General features: G+C 38.2%; 1 protein-coding gene across 3 annotated transcripts in view; it reads left to right on the top strand.

The window, feature by feature from the left end:
- Positions 1–2365: 2365 nt before the first annotated feature.
- csnk1g1 (casein kinase 1, gamma 1) overlaps positions 2366–23664 on the top strand; it is a 38756-nt gene continuing 17457 nt past the window's right edge. For 2 of the 3 annotated variants that reach the window (XM_085349883.1, XM_085349887.1), the window contains exons 1-5: positions 2366–2517; positions 12193–12603; positions 12799–12839; positions 13731–13800; positions 22454–22605. In XM_085349883.1, coding sequence (XP_085206009.1) covers positions 12420–12603; positions 12799–12839; positions 13731–13800; positions 22454–22605 — 447 coding nt within the window. In that variant the 5' untranslated portion in view covers positions 2366–2517; positions 12193–12419. The remainder of the gene's footprint in view (positions 2518–12192; positions 12604–12798; positions 12840–13730; positions 13801–22453; positions 22606–23664) is intronic. The other variant, XM_085349892.1, reaches the window with a different exon arrangement.

Raw genomic sequence — 23664 nt, forward strand, 5'->3', positions numbered from 1 at the left:
TTTATGTGTTTTATCTTGTTCTTATTTCTTGTTCTCAGGTCTATAATCTGCTGCCGTACTTATCCAAATATTATTTCCCAGCCTTCATTTATAATCTAAATGTTGGGCTGTTATTGTGTATTGTTAATTTGTTGGTCTTGTCAGTTCATGAGAAATTCATTGTGCGTTTCTTCCAAGTGTTTATTTTGGGGTTCCATTTGTCTGCACTTCTCCTCTAGTTAAATGTTCTCTGCTTGCATTTGTTGAACCCTGTTCTCTAGATTGTGGTTTTCTTACTTTCAGCTAATGCCCTTCAGATGGATAATACGTCTTCTGGGGAATTTAACTGGTCACCTCAGAGAGGAGAGTCAGGGGAAACTTTTTTTTGTGGTGTTTTCTCTGAGACATGTTGGAGTCTTGATACAGTGACTGTAGAAGATCCAATTATGGATGGATGGATAGATAGGTTGCAAAGATGACCCCCTCTCCTGCCCCGCTCACACTCTGTTTCTCTCTCACACACATAACATCTTCCTGCCCTATTCAGCAATTTAACAAGTTAAACTGTATATGGACATCTTCAACTTTCCGCACTTCTTCCTGGCTGAAGAATTACAAAATATTAATAATTTTTTTAGTTGAATAAATATCTACTATGTTACCAAAATTATTTATTATTAACCGAAAACGACTAGTGTTTTGGTAACTTTTCAAATCATTCCTTTAAGAAATGATGCAATAAACCACAATGAAAAAACCTCAGTAGACATAGAATTGCATTATTGGAAAATTTTCCATAAGATATCAAAAGTGAAAGTAATTATTCTGCAGAAATACATTCCCAATCGATGTTAAAGTAATTAATATTACTGCTTCATATGTTTCAGATTGAGCTCATTTTAAGTACTCCATATTTTGTTTAATGTCCAGCATCATTTTCTATAAAACATATGCTCAACATATGCTTTAATATGCTCTTTTAGCTTTTCAGCTCCACCTTTTTGCTTTTGTTTCCATCTTTATCAGCCATATCTTCCACACTAAAACAAATTCTACAGGGTGCACAAGCGAGGTAAGGGAGGGTTGTGTTAAGAGACTTGATTGGGCAATACAGTGTAATAAAAATTACCAATGGGCTGGTGTCAGAGTGGGGCTAGTCTGTATAATAAGTTTGCGCTAGGCTCCAGTCTTGGCTTGTAAAGCTTGATTTAGACTTCTGCTGGAAAGCTACGTCCTAACCATGTCATTCAAGTTGTTGTGGTATGCATCAATCTGACATGTAGTTACATTGCTTGAGAGGTGCATATCAGGTTACGTAGAAGGTTATGGCACAGGGTTAAAATGAGTTAGAGTGTAAAATACACAGAAATTACATATAAGCAGTGCCACAATATTTTGACACCACCCTCTTTAGCATCCTTGTAATAAGACAACTTACATCCTTTTTTATTTATTCCTTCAAGGAATAAAACAACCCTGAGTTCCCTGATTGACAAAAGTACCAACACAATTTTTTTATGCTGGATTTGTTTAGACTCACAAAAATAATGGAACTGTCAATCTTATTAATCTCTGGGTCTTTTTCACAACATGACTTTTGTCCCGTCTTCCTCCCCTCAACCCTAACCTGTCACAGCAGAAGGCCGCCCCTCCCTGAGCCGGGTTCTGCCAGAGGTTTCTTCCCACTGTTACCAAGTGCTTTCTCATTGGGGACCGTCTGATTGTTTTTTTTTTTTTTGTGTGTGTGTGTGTGTGTGTGTGTGTATTATTGTAGTGTTTTTACTTTGGGGTGACTGTTATTATGATTTGGTGCTATTTAAATGAAAGTTAATCAAATCGAATTTAATTGAAATTGCTCTATATTTCACATATTGTGGAAGTTCAAGCACCAGAATTTGTGCAAGTCCATCGCTAAAAACAGTAATGCATTACACAATGACTGTATAAAATAATCAAAATACTTTATTAATCCATGATAACAAAGTAATGTGGTCACAGCTGGTCCCAGACAGTAATAACTGTAACTGACTAAATTTAATTAAATATTACTAAGTTACAAAATCTAATAAAATACTTCTAATATACGTAAATAGGTTAATTATAAATATCCCAGTATATAGCACAAATTATATATATGGTTGATATTGAGATGCCCCTATTTTCAAACTATAAAACTTTCTTTTCTCTGTAGAGCATGTGTATAAGGGTACACAACTATAGAAGTATGTATTTGTGCATTAGATAAAGATGACCAATGACTGATTTTACAGTCAATGGTCTCATCGCTAATTAGCCAATCTCAGTGTGACCTGGAAGTGTGCGTGGTGAAGCGGGCGGTGCCGTCTTTCTACATCCGGTATGCTCGAACCTCTCACGAGCAGCGAAGGCAGACGAAGAATGGAGAGAGCCGCTCGGCTGTTCTAGCTTGAGACAACAGCAACAACGGGCAGCACAGAAAACCTCCCCATCACAGGCGGCGTTTGTTGTTGCGAAAAACGACAAGCTGTGCCCCGACTGTCTGGATTTCCCACAGCGAAGGTGAGCCTGAGGTGTTTGCTAGCCAAGCAGCATTTAGTTGCAGGCTTTTGGTTCTTGGCTAATGTTTTCGCTGCTAACGGAGCTAATTTCCTTGTTGCACTCGGTCCAGCTGTCACCTAGCCATCAGTAGGTGCTAGTTAAGGCGTTGACACCAGGCAGAGAGAGGGGCTGCTACATTTGCTGCCCTTTAAAACTACTCTGTTTTCATAATTAACATGAAAATGTCCATCCTGTGATTTTTCTCACACTATATTTTGAGCCAGTCCAACCATTGTGGCTAAGTAATGTTTGCTAACGTTAGCTTTATGGCTGGTCAGTCTGGTTTGACGGTGGCGTGAAGGTAATTTTATTAAGCTGATGGTTCGTTTACCTACTACTCGACGTGACCGACACTAATGATACGGCTGGCTTTGAAACGCTGACGTGCAGCTGCCACCTCTCTTCCTTGTTTTGATTTAACCTTAGGCCTGCTGGTAAAGGATCGATCAGCCTCAGCTGCCTCTAACCAGCACTTCCTCACATAGAAAACCTAGTGCCTTGACTGCTTACTACAAGGTGAGGGATGCTCACAATAGGAAAGGTTGAACCCAGGGCCCCTGTCAGCCTGCTCGTCGTCGGCACAGTTGTAAATGTTGGACTGGATCTGGTCTGGTCGTCCCAGATGCGCACGCTCGGGATTAAAGTCAGTTTAAATTTTACTTCTGTGTGTACCTCCAGTGTACATTTTCTTTGCTACTAGTCATATTTTAATACACGTGGACCGTCTTAAAGTGTCTTGCTACTGAATCAATATGGGATGACTTGTGATCGGTATTTTGCAGTAAAATAACGGCGTGTCATGCTCCGTAAAGCAGCTCTGAAGGTCACATTTTATTGATATATTAGTAGTTGAACAATTGTCTAGTATAAGTCATCGTGAGAACATAATAAATGATGTGAAATAGTTTGTGTAGAGCTCAGGCTCACTGTTTGCACATCTTAGGAAGATCCACGTTTAGGCAAAGTGCAAATAGATTAGGTTTTTTTTAAAAACTTGTTTTCGCATCTGGAACATGTTTGTTCAAACTGGTGAATTTACAATTGCATGATACACTCTTGATGATCTTGCAGTATTTGCACAATCATTAGTTCAAACCTAAGGAAAAAAATCACATTGCCATGCTTACAATTTATTTTTATGTGTTTATTTATTGTTGTTATTACTGTGTGAATTCTCAGAGGAGGAAGAGCATGGACTATAAAAATTCAATTCAGTTCTAGTTCATTAGAGCTGCTGCCTTTAAGGAGAGAGGCAGCAGCCTTTAGCTGGCACGGCCACAGTAGGAGTCTGCACTGTTGGCAGGCCCCCCTCTCAAGCTGATCTTTCTACTGAAGGTTAATTACTGCACTGAGAGCCTTTATGTTTCCATAAAAAATGGTTTAAAAAAAAAAAAAAGTCAACAGATTAGTAATTTTTAATAGATGCTAATCAGCTTGAAGCATCTTTCGGTTTCTCGTAGTATTTTGACAGGCACATTTGTGCACTGTAATCAAGGTTTTTCAAATATATTTTCAGTGCCTCCTGACTGTGATACTGAAGGAAAAGTACTCTTGAATAGTTCTGAGTGTTAAAGCTGCCTATTAACCAATTGCATGAAGTTTCCTAAGCTTTTGATTGCCAGTAAATGGTAATCCAATAAAATCTTGTGCTTCTGATTTGACTGCAGACAAATTAGTTTTTGATTCTCTCCACATTTCTATATTTCAGCGGCTCTGAAAACATGCCGTCATAATACATTACTTAGATATTTCTGCAAATGCCACATTCCTCCTTCATCATTTCTGGATTAGAACTAGAAAATAAAATGCCTCGATGCACATTTTCAGCTGAGAGAATATCAGTGATGTGACAGATATGTGAGATCAGCAACAACAACTCAACTCTGAAAGCATCTCCAGTAATATGACACATTTCCTCTTCATGCACAGTGAGCGTCATTCAGAGTTGTAAAGATTTAGGATATCCCCATTGTGGAGACAGTCTGCCCTACCTGAACAGAGTAGCATTTAAGTATTCAAAATATGCAAAGGTTTAAGTACATTAAATGGATCGTTTGTAAGTCTCGCATCCTGAGATTTAGTTTAGTGGTTACAAAGTGACAGCAGTTATTTATTTTCAGCTAAAAAGGAAGTGGCAAATCTAATTTGTACATTGGTGTTTAAGAATCCAAAATATTTATGAGGTTTTTTAAATTTTCTTATTGAACCCAATAATTAGAGCAGAATAATTACAATATTGACAGCTTTAATGCAGTCTAATGAAATGCCATTGTGCAAATGAGCACATCATAAAACATAGGCTGTGCCATGACAAAGTCAATACCCTCATAAGGAGGGAGGCTGCATTTACTGCTAATCTGTTCTAGTGCAGGATAAAACTAAATATAGCATCCGCTGGAGTTTGGCCATCTGGTCAAAAAATAGTACTGATTGATGATCAATCAAAATCATAATTTTCTCAATATATGTAGTTGAACTCATATCATATGATTAGCATCAAGTGTCCTCTCAGATGTTCAGACTACATCTTGAGCTTCTTTTGACATGTTACATTAGACCTTTCGCCACTATTCTGTTTACGAAAGAAGTTGTACATTAGGTCCAGAGGGACATTGAGTCCACTGTTAATGTGTTTCTCCAAGCTTATCAAGTCAGTCAGTCAGGGTGTTGGGATGATCCATGTACCCAAGCAGCAAGACAGGCCACTACATGACTGTTTCAGCTGTGTGGTGTCAGGTATAACTCTCTATCCATTGTGGTAGTAAATATTTAGCATAGTGTGCTGTTTTTCCTTTTCTTGGCTTACTCTCGCCATAATGTGAATTAGTGTGACATTGCCTCAGTGCGTCATGCTATCTACAGAGATGTTGCAAGTGTATGGGTTTATGTTTTTATTAAGGATTTTACTTATGATTATAGACATGTGAATGCCCCATCTCAATAACTATGGAAATTAAGGCTCATTTCATTAGGTAGGTGGTTCAAAGTAACCACCTGATTTGTTTCAAGATGGATGCTGAGTTCCTAAATTTGCTTAATGATTTAAATAAAATAATAAAAAAAAAAGTATTTTTAGCATCCAATAACTGAGAACAAAATATTTGGGGTAATTGATTACTTATTTTGCATTCATTTATGATAAGGAGCTGTTTTTGTTTTACTCTTTTGTGCTACAAATCAATTGCACCCCCCTTCCTTTTTTTCAGTGGTTTGCTGACTAAAAGCTCATGCTCCCTAATTTAGCTCTAGCTGAAATTACTGAAAGAGAGCCGCCTGTTAACCAGCTCCAGCTACAGGAAGAAAACCTTACAGGGTTTTTAGAGCTAAACCTGTGTGTTGAAGGCTGCCGCCTACCTTGGTCTCAGGATCAGTCAGGGCCTAACAACCTGGCAGGTGACGGTACTATGATGCAACATTAGTGGCTTAGTGATACAGCTTTTGGGTTTACCCTGGTTTTTCACTGTTTGCCTCCTAGCCTGATCTTTTACTTGAGATAAGCGATTAACAGCTAAGAAGTCTCAGTTCTCCAGAACATGGTGTCACCACAAATTGATGATATCACAGACCACCTCCTTGCGCAGATAGAAAGGTTTTTGATAAGTCTTTGTCTTCAGTAGCGCTTCAGTAAGAAATATAGATTCTTAGGAGTGACCTGCTTTTTTTCTTTTAGGCCTAAAACATTTAAATAATTTTGTACTGTATGCCTTAAATTAATGACCCTAATGCCGGACACCGATCTGTACTTATTAACCTTATATTAAATTCTCATGTAGACTAAGCTTACATTTGAATTATAACTATTCTTGAATTGCTCTTAGACTGTTAAACACCATGAAGGCTGCAGATGAAAGAGTGAGGCTAAAGATTAATTGAATGGAATAACAATTGTAATCCGACTGCTTCTTCTATAATAATTAAAGAGATCTAATGTTGATAAGTGTGATAACTTACAGTCTTTATTTTTGCCAGGTTTCCTTCCTGGTTTCAGATAGTCCAAATTTATTGATGTCGTAGATGTTTTCAATTCAGAGCAAAGCTTAACGCCCCCATGTTCATACATTGCCTTTAATGTTAAACTACTCCTTTCATGTGCACTTGGTCCCCTGCTTTGGGGCAATAGTTGTATTGTTTTCAAATGGTTCTCTGCCCAGAACCATGTGTTTAAGTTCTTAATTATTATTGTTTTAATTATAGAATTTTATTTTCCTGTGTAAAATTATTTGCTTCTTTTCATTAGAATTATCAATGTTTCTGATTGGTCATACTCAGCAATACCACTTTAAAAGAATGTGTTTCATATTAGACTTGGAACCTCTGTGTTTACTTATCCAGTTTTGCGTTTGTGTGATCACAAGGCCTGACTGTTGATGTTGGGGTAAAGCTACGTAGAGTGAATGATTTTTGGTTATTTGCTTGCTAGCTACTTTAGGGCAAGACCCTATGGTCTACACCCTAGACAAGTCGCCAGTATTTATTATTTGAATGATATCTTACATTTAAAAAATCTATTGCAACAAGACACATTTATGCTAAAATAGAGAAGCAAAATGCTGATGTGAAAGTCATGACAGGGAAGCTTTTATACACCTTGGTTTTGTTCTTCTCTCTTCATCTTAAGAGATTTTTAAAAAGCAACGAAAAACCCCCCAGTAGCTTTGTCATTGAAAACTCCTTTAGGCCTACTTTTTACTGTACAAAGATCAGGAATCAACAAGGTCATTGATGAAGAACCTAACCTGTAAACAGAATTGATAATGGCCCTGCTACCAATAAAAGCTCATCAATACCTGTAACAAAAGGTCTGACTTTCCCACACAGGCTGCCCCGCATCGGCTAACCAAACAACTGAGTGCTAATTGTTAGCAATATCAGATCTTCACATACAGTAGCCCATCTCTACTAGCCACTGTGAAACTGTAGTATGTTTATTATGGATGTAATTAGAGCTGGGCGATAGAACGATAACGATATGTATCGCGATATAACTTTTACTCGATAGAGAAATTAAGCTATCGCGATAGACCTCGCCGCTCTTGTCCTCTTAAAAAAAAAAAAAAAAAGGTCGGCCGATCCAAATTCAGTAGCGCAGAGCTGAACCAATCACAGCCGCAGCGTCACGTCGCGTGACTTGCTACGCACAGCACAAGTGCCAAGCCGCACGTGTGTTTGTTTGGGAAGCAGCCAGCGGGTAATGGAGCCAGCGCATAATGGAGGAAATGAGTGTGCCGACTAGAAAAATCAACCGAGCGTGACCGAAGAGAAAACAGATGATGGTTCCAATGCCGGAGAGATTGTCGAACGGAAGAGCCATAGAAGTTCCGTAGTGTGAAGGTATTTCGGCTATTTCAAGTCTGACAAAAAACAGAGTAGCGTGCACTGTAAATTGTGCTGAAAGCAAGTCTGGAAATACAATAAACTGGTGCATGCGTCACACTGTGCGCCGCGTTATTGTTTCGGTGAAATGAATTTCTACAATACTGTTACTGTTAATTCTACTCTCTGCAGTGTTTAAATGCTTACATATACACACAGTTACTGTCCGTCCACACATACGACTCGGTTCTGCTTCTATGCCGCAGCTTTGTTTACTTTTTCCCACCGAGGCTTCTAGACTTCTGATTGGCCAACATTTCTGCACGGTTAGGAATCTAGCGCCACCTGCTGCTTTGGCATGTTCATAGCAGCGTTTTCCTTCATTTCTGCCTTTATGTGTGGACGGGATTATTTTTTAAAACGAAAACAGAAAATCTCAGTTTTCAAAAATACCCGTGTACGTGTGGACGTAGCCTCAGTCTCTGACTGGAAGCGCTAATTCGTCATTCGGCTTTTGTCAGACTAAAGTAACTGTTAAAACTGTTTGAAAAGCTAAGCTATACAACAAGGAGAGATTGAGAATTTCCTTTTAGTTCTCAGTTTATTTGATATTGACAAAAGTTAGTTTGTTTTACAGAAGAACAGACAAAACTGACTAAGATTTATTTTTAGAATTAATATTTTGTTTCTAAGTGGAATTGACAATTTAGTCTGTTTCATTTGTTCTATTTTGAAACTTAAACGCTTTAGCGGCTGCCTTTTGTGTAGTTTGCAATATTTGCCTTTTATTTATCTGAAAAAGTCTCATGTTCCTTAAGTACATCTACCCTGTTGAACTTATTATGGGAAATAAATATTTAAAAACAAGCTGCTGATTATTTCACATTTTACTTGTGAGCAACGGCACATTTAAATCTTACAAATATAGTTATTTGGCTTATATCGTGATAGATATCGTTATCGCCTGAAATGAAAAAAACATATCGTGATATGAAAAAATCTCATATCGCCCAGCTCTAGATGTAATATATACATCCATAATATTACATGTACACTGTAGTTCAGTAGTTCTCTCATCTTGCCAGAAATGTTGCGTTTGGGAAACAAGAATCAGTTCTCATTAAGAGTGTTTCAGATTTGACTGGTGTCTGTTAGTCACCTAGGTCTGAAAATATCTGTTCCTTTTATTGATCTCTGCCAAGAACCATGAGGCACGAGACAGTAACTATTGTAGACAGGAGATTTCTTTTTCATTCATTCATTTATGTATTTATTTAGAAGAATACATTTGAAGAAGCACCAGCAACCTATACTTTTTTTGTTTATTTTCAATACATGACATCTTTGACTGCTACAGTTCAATCAGTAATCTGGGATTTGATATTATAAACTCCTTTCCTTTCATCTATTTCTAAGAAGTACATTTACTTTTATAGGATGCCAGAAGGTGTGTATCCTCAAACATAGCTTCATTTATCAGTAGACACTGTGCCTCCAGCGGGATAAAGGTAGGGGATTCCCATCCTTACATCACAACTAAAGACTCCGTTTATTCAGACCGCAGGTCTTCACAGTGGTTGATTCTCCACAGTATCCCACAATCCAGTAGATTCCCTAAATTTGTTCTCGTCTTTATTAATTAGGGATTGACTAAAATTCATCTACACAGATTGAATGTGTCCAGTGTAATAAAAAGATTTATTTTGTATGTCCTTTTAGACCCATAAGAGATACCTTTGTAATAATGTGACCTATTCCTCTTCAGCTATTTTTTCCTTTAATCAGGAAAAACACATGCAGTACAGTTAATAAACCAAACTAAATGCTAATTATTACAGTATTTAGTGCTGTGCATCTTTGCTGTTAAAGATTGAATGTCTTTTTTGCAGCGTGAATTATTTTTGTGCCTTTGATGTTTCTACATGGTAATCCTCAGGTTAGGCATGCCAGGGCATGTTTATAGCATAGATGATTTATGGTAGTCTAGTGCACCTGGCTAAAATAAATTATACATTTATAAAACAGACCACATTTATGTTTTATCTCCAAAAAAATGAAACAAAAGGAAAGAAAAAAACTAACAAACTTACTCAGTTAGGATCAAATTATGTTCAAGTTTCATACAGAGCGCTGTCCTCTTGACTGACAGACTGATGAGATCAGCTCAAGTTGGTTTCATCAGTGTAACGTGTATTATTGTATCACCAGTGTGTGAATGTGTGTGTGAATGGGTGGATGACTGGATATGTAAAGCGCTTTGGGGTCCGTAGGGACTAGTAAAGTGCTATATAAATACAGGCCATTTACCATTTATTCACATAGCCACCCATGTCTTTTAAAAAATTGAATTCAAATGTTGTTATGTGGTTAATTTTTGTAGATGTTATATTTTCTGGAAATTTAGTTTTGAAACCTTCATATAAACTGACTAAAAATAAGCGAAAATATGGCTCTCTTACTTGGACAGCATGCTATACTTGAATACAGTTTAGCTTACTGTAATTGAAGCTTGGTATAAAAGGTTTGAATGGTCAAAGGTCAGTTTAGCTCAGGCTAGTTTTGTAGTTATCTGTGATTTTACGTAAAGTAGTAAAGTGCAGCTGTTTTCGCGTGAACACACACTCTGTATATAAAAGATGGACCTACCCCCATCAACTGTTGTGAAATCCTGACTTAAATACTTAGGATTTAGTTAACATTTTGTAATACTATTGTTCATGGAGCCAGAAGTGGCCATATGCGGATGCAAAATGGATTGACAGACACCAGCGAATTAGTGATAATTATAGACAGAAATTAAATACTACAGTTTAGTTGGAGTTACAAACATTTTGTGCAGTTAACAATAAAGGAAAATGTATTATCTGTTAGATCATTTCATTACAAACACTGTAAAAGTGAGCAACATAACAGATGCAGTTGAGAGGTACAGCTAAGTAGCTCGAATTAGCTTAGCTGGTGTAAACCCTGGTGCATGCTGGGTTAGTGAGGCCTAAAAATGCTTATTTGCACAATGGAAGCTGCTCACCATTGGGCCTTGCTGCAAGCTTGTTTTATAGCTATGTTGCGCCGTTCCTGGTTTTATGTAATAGTAACACTGCACAGTTGCCCTTGAGAGCAAACTAGCTGTCTTTGATGCTGAGATCTGTGCAGGCAACACTGAGCGTGAGTCATCCAGAAGCCCACACACAAATACTTTCAGCAGCAGTTTTTCCATGCTCAGGAATTACAGCATTGTCATGAAAACAGTAGTAGCTGATGTTTTTCTTCAAAACACGAAAAGTTGTTTTCAGTATTGAAGAGGTATTTTGAGTAAATAATTAGCAGAATAGTCAATCGGCCTAATTAACAGGCAACGTTTTGTCGTGCTTCAGCAGTGTTATAATTTGTTGAGAATGGTTAACAGGATTTTCCCAAGAGGCCTGCAGTTGATAAAAAGCATATGCCATAAGTAATTGTTCAATGCATATTAACTGCTTTTTTTTCTTCTGAATTCTCATAATTTAATGTAATCATGTAAGGAAAGAAGTTAAAACCAAAAAGGATTCTACTGAGTGCTCAAAACAATCGGATCAGTGTCCATAAAATTGAGCTTCGGTGCCCTTGCAAGCCAACATGGCTTTATATAATTGTTTACATAATATTCTCCTCTGACTTTGTCTGGCGGGGTTTAGCTGTGGGTAGTGAGATGCCTTCAGAAACACAAACTATGACTTAAGGTTTTTGTGTTGATGCTCAAACTACCTGCTGTGTTTTCTATGACCACTGTGACCTGATTACTATCTCTTCACCCAGCAGCCTGTTAGAGTGAGCCATTTGTCCTTGTTTAGCACTGTGTACTTGTAAACACAGTTTTGTTTTTTTTTTGGTTTGTTTTTTTTTCCTTTTCTCTTTTTTAACAGCCTGTAAACGACTTTCAAAGAGAGTTAAACCTGGTCTCTTATGGGGAAGTTAGATTATGTGTTGTTGTTGTTGAGGAATCACTATCAGTGAAATTTTATGACCTAACATGTAGTCTGGATTTTTCATTTTGTCATTAAAAAACCTTTTGTATTATAACCCCATGAAGTAAAGTGTGATTTTTTTTTTTCTCTTTTTTTTTTTTTTTCTTTTTTAGATTTTTCATCTAATAATAGCAGTAGAGAAAACATAAAAAATTAATATCTAACACCTAAACATTTGAGTTTCATTTTCTGGTTCATTTTAATCTGTGATCATCTGTATTCTTTTTGATGCAATGAGGTTTTTAAGAGTTTAATCAGGGTAAAATGTTCTTTATTAAAGGGTAATATCTTAAGTATTGCCATATGTTGTTTGTTACAGGTCTTTCACCTTCTCCTTCCTGTGACAAATGTTGAGGCCTAACATCTCTTAGAGGTGAGGGTGAGGACAGGTCGGAGTGTCGGTCAGCTGCATCAAGTTTTGTCCCATGAGAGTGACTGTACCATCCAGGCACCTCCAGTGACCAGGGCTGTGGCTGTGGTGGGCCCGGCCCAGGAGGCCTTTTTGTACATCACTCCAGGCTCCTGCTGACCTGTGCTGCTCTCACCATGGATCAGCAAAGAGACAAGTATGGCGACCGACAAAGGAGCGCTAAAGTGTCCCAGGGAGGCCGCAGCGGACACCCGTCGCGGCCATCTGGCTCCTCCAGCTCCTCTGGGGTTCTCATGGTGGGGCCAAATTTTCGTGTGGGCAAGAAGATCGGTTGTGGAAACTTTGGCGAATTGAAGCTTGGTAAGCTGAATCTCAATCAGATGTTAAAATATTTATGCAGGACATGATTTGCTAGCAGACATAGCAGACATGGATGCTGCAAAGGTTGCTGGAAGTATGTCATCTAATCTATTACAGAGTTATCTTTTCTCTAAAATAGTGTAATTTATTTTTAAAACATCTGAACCATGCTTTTGCTCTCCTGTCTTATTCCAGGAAAAAATCTCTACACAAATGAGTATGTAGCTATTAAACTGGTAAGTGCACTCTTGCTTTTATTGCTTGACTTCTCACATCTGCAGATGATTTTTAGAATCAATTTTAATGCTAAAGTCATTACTTTTAAAGCGCTTCATTATGTGAAAAAGGTCCAATACGGAAATTAGTAATAGTAGGATCAGAAATGTTGGTACAGAAAACATTGAAAGCATGGTTTGCTTTATTGTAATTGCTTGAATATAACAGTCAGCGATAATGAGAATCTGAACTAGATGATTAGCACATTGAAAACAGAATAAAACAGATGCTTACTGTTAGTCTTTCCTCCGTGTTCAGTATTAGGTGTTGATATTAAAGTGATTTTCAGATGGGCTATTTTGACTGCAATTTGCAGTGGTGCAATCGTAGTGTTGTAACTGTTCTTGAGGAGGAATGTGAGTGAGGTGTAGATGCTCAGCTAGGCGTGTCTCTCCAGCGGCTGCTGGACTGGAAATCATGGCTCCTGACTCATGCCCTTATTATTGCTCACCAGAGAGTTGTAATTTGCTACAGAATCAACGTATTAAGCTTACCAACCAAATGGCTTTTAGCTACTCGCTCTATTGTATGGTGTGCTGACACTTGAGCTGGAAAAAAAAAAAAAAAAGAAGTTTCAATTTAAAGTGTGTTGAGTTTGAAAGTTCAGAACAGTTAACTGGAAATAAAGTTTAGAATTTGGGGGCACAGCAAAGTGACTGTTTTAGGTATATTTTTAAGTATATTCAAACTATTTTTCTTTAGCTCAAATGTGATGTTTTGTTGAAGTGTTGCTCTGAATATTGACCCATACACAAACATTTGCAAGGTGAAATTCATAGCATTAAAACTGCATTTATTCCAGTGTTTATGTCCGATTTATTGAACACTGGTCTGATGTGTTTACCATTCAGGAACCAGTGAAGTCGAGGGCACCACAGCTGCATTTAGAGTACCGGTTCTACAAAACACTTGGAACTGCAGGTAAGGTCACAGATTTGTTTTCTACTCCCGTCTGGTGGTTTTATGTGACTTCATGATAGTGATTTGACTGTTTTGGAAGATCGGCCTAAAGATTGCATCATTTCCACAACAAGTGATTACTCTTCTCAGGTTACATATTGAAATTAAGCTGACTTTAATCTCCGGGAGTGTGTATATGACTGGATGAATGCCTACGTGCATAGAAAGCATGTTGAACAGTGACCTTGGGTGAAAATAGTATTGCCAGAGGTGCAGTTCACTATGAAAGGTGGTTTCTATTTTCACTTCCATTGGGCTGCTTTGCTTCTGTTTTGGCAGTGAGTGCCAGAGTCTGTGCTGTGCTTTGGACCTATAATGCTTCATTAGGTGGCAAGAACTTGTTTAGAGATTCAGGTTGAAACAGAAAAATAATTTTTGTATTTTGCTGTGATCAGTTCAGGCACATGAGCCTGAACGAACCTTGCTTCTGAAGTCGCAAAACTCAACTCTATATGGACGTCTTCAGGTTTTGGGCAAGTTGTTGAAGCACAGAGAGTGTAACACAATGTTTCCCACTCAGGATTACTGTAGCCCTTTCAACTGGCTCAAGGGCTTGGCTCAGTTCATTAGTCAGGTTCTACTGTTTAGGCTTCAGATCAAGATAGTGTTGTTTTCCTCGTGGAACCACTGCTGGGTCAGACAGTGCAGTAGTCACAAGCCATCTTTGTTCCAGAAGCCTGGGTAACCTGATAAATACTATTCTAGTGAATACTTACATCTTGAAGCATGTGCTGTGGTGTGCTCATTTGCAGCTGCTTATCCTTTAGCTCAGTGAATGCCATCTAATTGCTGATGCCCGTCCATGCTTTTCTACCAAAATCTTTACAGCTGCTACAACATTAGCACCATTGTCATGGACAACAGCTTTTTCTTTCTGTGGTGGAATGTCGAAGTTGACAAGACCGTCCTCAAGCCATTCTCCAATAGGGCTGTTCGATATAACGATATATATCGGATGACGGTATAAAAACGTCTATCGTTTCCTATGACGCTACCGTTTGTTTCATGGTGTCGTAAAATAAACTGTTTACGGCAATATTTTTTTCATTGTTTTGATGGTCACTGTAGCGGCTATATTAATTTCGTAAAGTTCTCTTTTCGCTTATATTTAATATAACCACTCTACGGACCGACAAGCGCGTGTTGTTAGCAACAACGACGGTAAAACCATCGCGTGGCTCCGCTGTCCGCTTGTTTGTTTTCCCACATAAACCTTTCACAATAAAGCTCAAGATCCTGTTGAGACTTTGCATACTCTTTCACGTGATTCTTTATTTTGAAGAGAGTTTATGGATGAGAAGCAAAAAAGAGCCGTCAGGTGCTAAAAAATAAACCTTAGACTCAAACTTTGAAAGAAAATGGTGGCCGTTACAACTTATGTCTAAAAATGTATCGTTTCATGCATGGGTTAAAACACTGGACTCCATGTAAAGGACGCCCAGCTGGAAACACTTCACGCAAGTTGCCCGAGATTCACAGAATTTACATAAAATGTTACATTTTTGTGATTTATATCGTTGCCAGGACGATAAATGTCTTATATCGGGATATGAGATTTTGGTCATATCACACAGCCCTAATCTCCAATATATGCAGCGTGTGTTCTCGTCAGAAGCATTGTTATCAGTCTGCGGGTCTCTATTCACCAATCCTTACGAATAATGTGAAACATCACCCCTCGATACGCCTCTGTAGCGAGGCTCAAGCTAGGGAGTGCAAGGCTCAGTCTCCTGCAAGCTTAAATTATGGTCTCACAGAAGTGTCAGTTAGGGGTTAACACCCACCACAAACGTATTCTAGTGCAGTCCTCCAAAATCTCTGCTGCATGTCCTCATCAATCAGGATTTGACTGACCTAATCGTCAGACGAGTTGGCTCAAATAGGGAATGGAGTGACAGTGGGAGAAGCTTGGGGGAAAAAATAAATCAAAGATCAGAAATACGTTGTTTTAAAGCTCTTTGTATGTTGTAACTTTGCTCTTCTCTGTGGCTGATGGACCATCAACAGCATGAGTAAGAGTAGCCCACAGACTGGCTGTATGACAACAAACCCTCTGTGCTGGTGGACTGTCAGTCCATAATTGCCTGCGAATTGCCTTTGCCCTACCCCTGCTCAAGTGTGAAACAAGCATAAAGGGCAGTTTTTTTTGTTTTTTGACCTCTTCATAGTTTACTTTCAGGAAGTAAGTTCTTGAAGTAACTGTGTACCTGGGAATGAAAGTGGAAATTATATTCAGAAGCCCTTTGTCTTCCACCATTGAGTGTTCAAAATGCAAGTCAGCAGCATGCTCAGCTGAACATGGTGCAGCTGTCTGAACAAAGTTTTTTGCATACAACTCTGTGACTTACTGAAAAGGACAGTAACAAATAATTCATTGTCCAACAGTGGCTTAGTTTTACTGGTATAGTATATTTTTACTGGCATCAGAAGAAGTTTAGCTTTTTCTTTTGTTTGAAATGGTCTCAAACTAGTCTTCATCTTTGTCTTGTTCCACTATTTTATTCTTTCTCCATCACACCATTAATCATGATATAATTTTGAGGCTATATTTTTTTTAATATATTTATATATATTATCAAGTCTTATATATTTCGTTTTTTTTTTTTTTTCCTTTTTTCTAAGTAGCTTGTGCAGTTGAAAACTGAAAACGCTTGCATTGTTTGATTAAGCTGACATGGTGAATTTTTAGCAATGAGTTGGTTATTTACATATTTGGCAAAGCAGCATAACATTCATTCAGACCTGTACTTTCAAAAATCTGGCCAGTCTAAGTCTCAATCTTTGCACTTGCTTTTTGGCCTGTCTTGATGTTTCATAGGGAAATGTGAATCTTAAGGTTGTAAATGTTCTCCTATTGTAACCAGTTAGACCAGTTAGTCATGGACTTCACTTAAAAAAAAACTTCAAGGAACTAAAAAAAACCCCAATTACCCCGCAGCCCAAAACACAACAATATTATTATTATTATTATTATTGTTATTCACTCATAATGCCTACAATTTGTCCCTTGCACCGTTTGATTTGTAGTGTGAAACAGTGATTTTAGTTTTAATGGTACCCACACTGCCAGCCATTTTTATTTTTCCAGATTATCCAGATGCCCAACAAATCTTATTATCTAGCTTTCAGAATGAAATGCAAAGCAATAACTGACAACTTCTCGGTTTGTCATAAAAGATTAGTCAGGATTTGCTGACGCATCACTGTTACAGCAACCACTAGCAAGAATGTTGGCAGGATCAAATGAGCACCACAGAGAATGAAATTAAGTCATTTTTTAAGTGTTGGTACTAAAGGAAATGGGTGTGAAGGCTAGAAACAATGGAACTATGGAAAAATCTTTTTTTTTAAAACAGTATCCACGGTTGTCTTGGTAAAATGGGTACAATAATAATGGATACATATCAGATATATTGACCCAAACGAGCTTTTGAGGTCATTTTGTTTTTGTTTGGTTTTAATTTGTTACCTAATGTGCTCTTTAAAACATAGGGATGTTACAGTGTTTAGGGATGACCCCAGTAACAGTTTGTCATGGAAAATAAAAGCCTTTTTTTTTGTGTCGTGGGTGATCTTTGATGTGCTTTTTTGGAGCTCTACATGCATATGTGATAACCCGACAGGGAGTATAATGGCTATTGTTTTGCAAAGGCAAGGGCTGGAAAAGGCCAACTGTGCGGAAACTCATTAAATATTTAGAGAGTGGGTCTGCCTCTCTTAGTACTAACCTGCCTCTGTCCTCTTCTTCCAGATGGGATAACGTGACCTCATTTCTTCTTGGCTGTGTACTGTGCTACATTCCTCTCAGCCAATGTGGTTATCACAATGTCTGCCTTTATGAATTAATGTGGTTTGACTCAGCTGCTCTGTCAGGTGTTGTTATCTGATGCATAAACAACTATCGCTGGATATTACTGAGGATGATTCAATTAAAAATCAAGCATCATCTTGCAGTTAATATTTGCCATCGCAATCAGGGGTGCATCATCGCTTTGGTTTTACAAGCCAGTGAGATTATGACACAGCATTGTGAGGAGGGCAAAAATGTTTCTAAGAGCGTGAGGGTTTGTTCAGGGGTGGGTGGAGATTGTTGAGCTGTTAAAGGTATTGGCAGGCAGACCTCGTCATGAAACACTACACCATCTCTGTAAGCACTGCAGGGCACAACGAGTAAACATGTCCAATGGTGACACAGTTTAATAGATGTTACCGACATGTAAAGAAAAGGCCAAAGGTTTTATCGTGTGTGTGTGTGTGTGTGTGTGTGTGTGTGTGTCCACTTATGGGAAATCATAGATATATGTTGAAGAAAATTGAGCTTCTTTCATTACACAGTTAGATTTGAGTGAAAATAATTAGAGAAAATGAGGGATTAGAGAAACCATAAAGTGGTGTTTTTGTGTGCTTTTAGAAATTAAAGAGCCCAATGTTCTTGAGTGTGTTTAAAGGGAGACTTAAAGATTGAAAAGAACCACAGGATTTTCCTGCAGCTTTTATTTTTGCATAGAATGATAGAGTATAATGTTTGTTTTTAACACCATAGTTGCTGTATAATTACAGATGTTGATTTCTTGTCACTTAAAGGAAGCACAGCATTTTCAAGGGGATTCATTATGCTCATTTAAACTCCTAGAGTGGCTTTGCACAATTCTCAGTTCAAAATTACCCTTGTTTATCTTGTACTGGACCTGAGTGCAGACCGTTACTTCATTCTGACTGAAACAAACCATTTTAGTTCCTTCATCTTTAAGACCACCCTCCCTGTTTTCCATTCTTATGACTGGCTGCCTCTCTGTGTGCCTGAGAGATCTGGCTCTTTACTCTTTATGACATCAGACAGAGCTAAGAGCAGAAAAAAAAATGGCCTTGAGAGAGTTAACAGAGTTCAAGCATTACTCGCATATATGCGAGTAATGCTTGAACTCTGTTACTCGCATATATGCGAGTAATGCTTGAACTCTGTTACTCGCATATATGCGAGTAATGCTTGAACTCTGTTACTCGCATATATGCGAGTAATGCTTGAACTCTGTTACTCGCATATATGCGAGTAATGCTTGAACTCTGTTAACTCTCTCAAGAAGGCCATTTTTTTCTGCTCTTAGCTCTGCATTATTGCTTTGCATTTCATACTGCATTATTGGTAAATATGTCCACATCCATTTATAACAGTATGTAGACTGAAAATATGGAAAAGCATGTTAGTGGTGTTGTTGTTGTTGTTGTTTGTTTTTTGTTAACAATGATATTTATTTCACGAAACCGTTAAAAGAATTCAGATTTTATTTCAAATTAATTAATAAAACAGCAAAAACGATATGCTGGTTGTTGAGCTTTTACAGGTGAAATGCAAATATGTGTAACAAAATGCCACAGTAGTCAAATAATTGGTCCAACAAATGAGCACATTGACAGCCATCTGCACAGGTTTAGGGAAAGCAGCCACTGAACAACAGAAGCAAGCCAGCAAATACGTCTGTTAGAAATTGAAAGGGGCCAGCTTGATGTTGATTTGAGGGTAGAGCTGAGCAACCAATCGCAGGCTATATCAGTAGTGCAGGCAGCCAATCAAAGATGGATCTGCACGATGTGCAAAATCTTGCATCAGGCAGGAGCTGGCTGTATTCCAGGAGTTTGGTGTGGAGCTGCTGTAGAACCATCACGAGGAGCCTGCTCACAATTTTCTCAGTAAAACCCACCCATTAGTAATATACAGTGGAAAAATCTGTCCACCAGTCTTTGATTTGCTTATCCTGTTATGGCGGGCTGGAGTCTCTCCTAGCTTACAGTGGTTGACGCGTAGCGCAGTACAGTCTTGGACAAATAAAGTCTCTCACAACACTGACAAACACACACACACAGAGCATAGTGAGAAAAGGGAGTTCACGCCTACAGTCAATTTAGAGTCACGAATTCACCAAACCTGCGTTATATTAGACTGTGGGAGGAAACCCACGCATGCATAAGGAGAACATGCGATCTTCACAGAGAAAGCGTCACACACTAATCCAAAATTAATTTCTGTAAGATATTCATTTTCTTCTAACCTGATTACAAATGGTAAATGGCCTGTATTTATATAGCGCTTTACTAGTCCCTAAGGACCCCAAAGCGCTTTACATATCCAGTCATCCACACATTCACACACACATTCACACACAGTCTTTCTGTGATGCGTTTCAGCACTCTTGTTGTGCAATCTGGTCCACAACGCATGTCTACCAAAGAAATGACAGTTATGTGGCATTTTGGGCCTGTGGAAGACTTGATCCTTGACTTTGGGTTGAAAAATTGCACATACAGATTTCAGTGTCACAACCTGTGAATAAATGGGGGAGTGTGTCTTGGCTAGGATGAGCTGTCTTCATTTATCATGCATTCACGAGCAATGTGTAGATTTGTGCAGGTTTTAGGTGCATATTTCCTTCAAAATATTGCTCTAATAAAGGCAATCCCTCAGTGCTGTTCTCCGTATTCAGTCACTTTTGCATCCCGTCCACTTTGTTGAAAATGCAGACTTTGTCTATGCTCTGTGCAAATACTGAAGAAACTCTTACAGTCCAGGTGAGCACACAGAGCAGTCATTGCAATCTTTATGTTTACAAAAATTGAAAGAGAGAAGTGGTACCTGCAAAATTGGTAGCTTCCAACAGCGTTTGAGTTTTCCTGTGGAATTGCTGTGTGTGGTTGTGGACAAAAAGGTTCAGTCTTTAATGTTTGTTTGACTTTTGTGCTGTAGACAACAGTGGTTTGACCATCCCCATTGCTAGTTAAAAGCTAGATCCATATTGTTTTAAACTGTTTATCAACTTATTTACCGCACATCTCCAATCTGACACATTTTTAGGCCTCCCACAGGCACACAGGGTTTCAAGCCACTCATTCCTATGGTACAATTAGCAACCCACAGAACTACATAATGGTGTCCAGAAGCACAGGATGGAGCGCAGCATGACTCCTACATGCCCATATGCTTGCTGACAGCATTTATGCCACCTTTCATACTGCAGTGCATTTCCCATTACCCAGCTGGCAAGCCAAATGTCTCCAGCAACATGTTTAATATAAATACATCAGTGCACAAAATTTGGGAGTATTATTTGTATTTAGCTTTTTGTCGGTTTGTTTTGCCATTATTTTGAAAAACAAACAGTGTCGTCACACCTTCATATGGCATATAATAATAATAATAATAATAATAATAATAATAATAATAATAATAATAATAATAATAATAATAATAATAAACCAAACCATTACAATGGGGACTGACATCCTGTCCATAACTTTTTCTTTTCTTTTCTATTCAAGCTTGTCCATTGAAAGAGAGATGCAAATTTACATTTCAGTGTTGTGTTTAAAGGGACTATTAGAGCTTTGTTAGATTTCACTATAAAACTATTTGCTTAGGGGTTGTTTGGATGAGAGGAGTTTTAATGATGGATGCATTTTAAATCTACATATGTATCTAATCTACATGTATACTTGCATCGCAACACACACACACACACACAAGAAAGAAGACGGTTACTTTCAAAGTCTGATGCAAAAGATGATTGATGATTGAAAGACTGACTTTAGGATCTTTTTTTTTTTTTTTTAACTTTGCAATTATACTGTATGTCCAAGGACTGAGTATAACTTTATTATTCTGTTATAGCAAGGTCCTTATGATTGGATCTCCCTTTGAAGTTTCTTGAGAGGACCTTTTTAATAGGAGTCTGACTAGAAGTAAGCACAGCCAAACTTTGAGTCATGCTTCCCTGAAGGCAGTTAACAGTTTGACCTGATTTCCTGTTCTTTGAAACTAAAGTTCAGGCGGTGGTCAGGATAACAACAAAGAATACAAATGTTACCACCAATTACGATTGCATGTGCATATAACTGTAAATCCTGCAGATGGAATATATATTTAGATTCTGTGACGTGCCTATAATTGAAATTAAAACTGCAGGAGGAAATCAGTGCACATGTTGCGCTCCCCCCCCCTCCCCCCCCCAAGTTTAACTGTTAGAAGGAGCTTTCATTCCCAGATTACACATACAAAGAATTAAAAGAGCACTAGCCTTTATGCAAGTTCCAGTGGCATCGGACTGATCACCCAAGACTAAATTACACTGTGGCAAGAGGTAAAATAAGAGCCGGGTTGACAGATGGACAGGATTTTTGAGCAGTGAGAGTGAGTAGAGCAGACAGATCATAATTCAGTTGGGAGGTTGTGATATGAGCCAGAGAAAAGATTAGTTTTCAGCTTGCAGAGGCAGAATGACACAGTATTTCACCTCAGGGTTAATGTTTACCTAGCAGCGCTCTGTCCTCAACGACCTCGTAGTGCTCCTCCTCCTATCGGTCCATTTGAGGGCCTCTTATGGTTGACCTTGGACCCAAGTTGGAAACGTCATTAGTCAAGGGAGACGGGAATAATAAACAGATTTTAAATACTGTATACAAATGAAAAACACTGAGCTTTTTCTGTATGTCGTGTTTACTACCCCAGCTTTTGAGAGTTGTCTTGGATTACTTTTAGATACTTTAAAATAAATAACATATATAAAGGCAACTACTGGGTTTGTGTCTCCTTGTAATTTTTATTTCTTTCCTCCTCGTATTTTAGCAGAAGGTGTGCCTCAGGTGTTTTACTTTGGGCCCTGTGGGAAGTACAATGCCATGGTACTGGAGCTGCTTGGCCCAAGTCTAGAAGACCTCTTTGACCTGTGCGACCGGACCTTTTCACTGAAGACCGTGTTAATGATAGCAATTCAGCTGGTGGGTTTGGAGCTTTGTATGACACCATCACAAAAACTTCTACTCACTTACTATGACTGATGAAATCAAATACATTGAACATAAAAACTCTGTGAAATTTCTATGAAATGGTTCAAATCACCATCAGCCTATATGCAGAAATGGCACAAAACTATTTGCTACTTAATATAGTAGCTGGAGTTAGACTAACAAGTTCATAATCAAAAAATAAAATGTTTACTGTAGTTTAACAATTTGCATGGCAAGTTCAGCACAATTTACATTTCCAGTTAATGACATATTTTCAGTAAAATCCATTTTCATACTATAGGAATGAACCCTTGTTTCAAAAACTATCCTGGCTGGATATTTCAGAGGCTTAATCCACCAAGCCTTTACATTTTATAGTATGCTCCAGAATTCCCAGTACAAAATGATTCTTATTGAGTAAACTGTCCATATAGCTGATTTTACAAGTCTTGCCTGAATACCTGAGGTTCTTGGAGCTTGTGGAGAGTGACTCTCCTATTACCGAGTATGCAAATTAGCAATCTGTTAGTATATGCATTCTTCTGGGCAGATTTGGGTAGACTGGAAGCTGTCGTGAAGCGCAAAGTCTGAGCAGCTCAGAGGGTGTAATAACCCAGTCTTTGAGGCGCCTTATGCACATCAAAATTTCTGACGTTTCATTTTGTCAGCACAAAAACTGCAGTGCTCTTGTAATATAGATATCCTCTGAAAAAAATGTAAAGACCTCCATAGAAGCTCAGCACAGAGGTTTCCTAAAGACTGCATCGCAGCCACCTCACATTATGAATTTATTATGTTGCTCACCTTTAATTTTTTTCCTAAAAAAAGACAGTGATTCCACTGTAAGTGCAACAAGTTAACCTTAAGTGTTAAAAAGTTGTCGTGCTTTTTTTTTTTTTTTTTTTTTTTTTAAATAAACCATAATGCTGAAATTCATTATAACTGAGAAAATAATGTCAACTTGGTTCAGCAGAAAAACCCATTTTCAATAACTGTGACTCTGATTTAGTGGCCAATCATTTACCATGACTGATGTGTTCTTCATCACCA

The sequence above is a fragment of the Diplotaxodon limnothrissa genome, linkage group LG1 (assembly GCF_057381915.1).
Source record: "Diplotaxodon limnothrissa isolate DT_005_m linkage group LG1, D_limnothrissa_male_GT1.1, whole genome shotgun sequence".
Lineage (NCBI taxonomy): Eukaryota > Metazoa > Chordata > Actinopteri > Cichliformes > Cichlidae > Diplotaxodon > Diplotaxodon limnothrissa.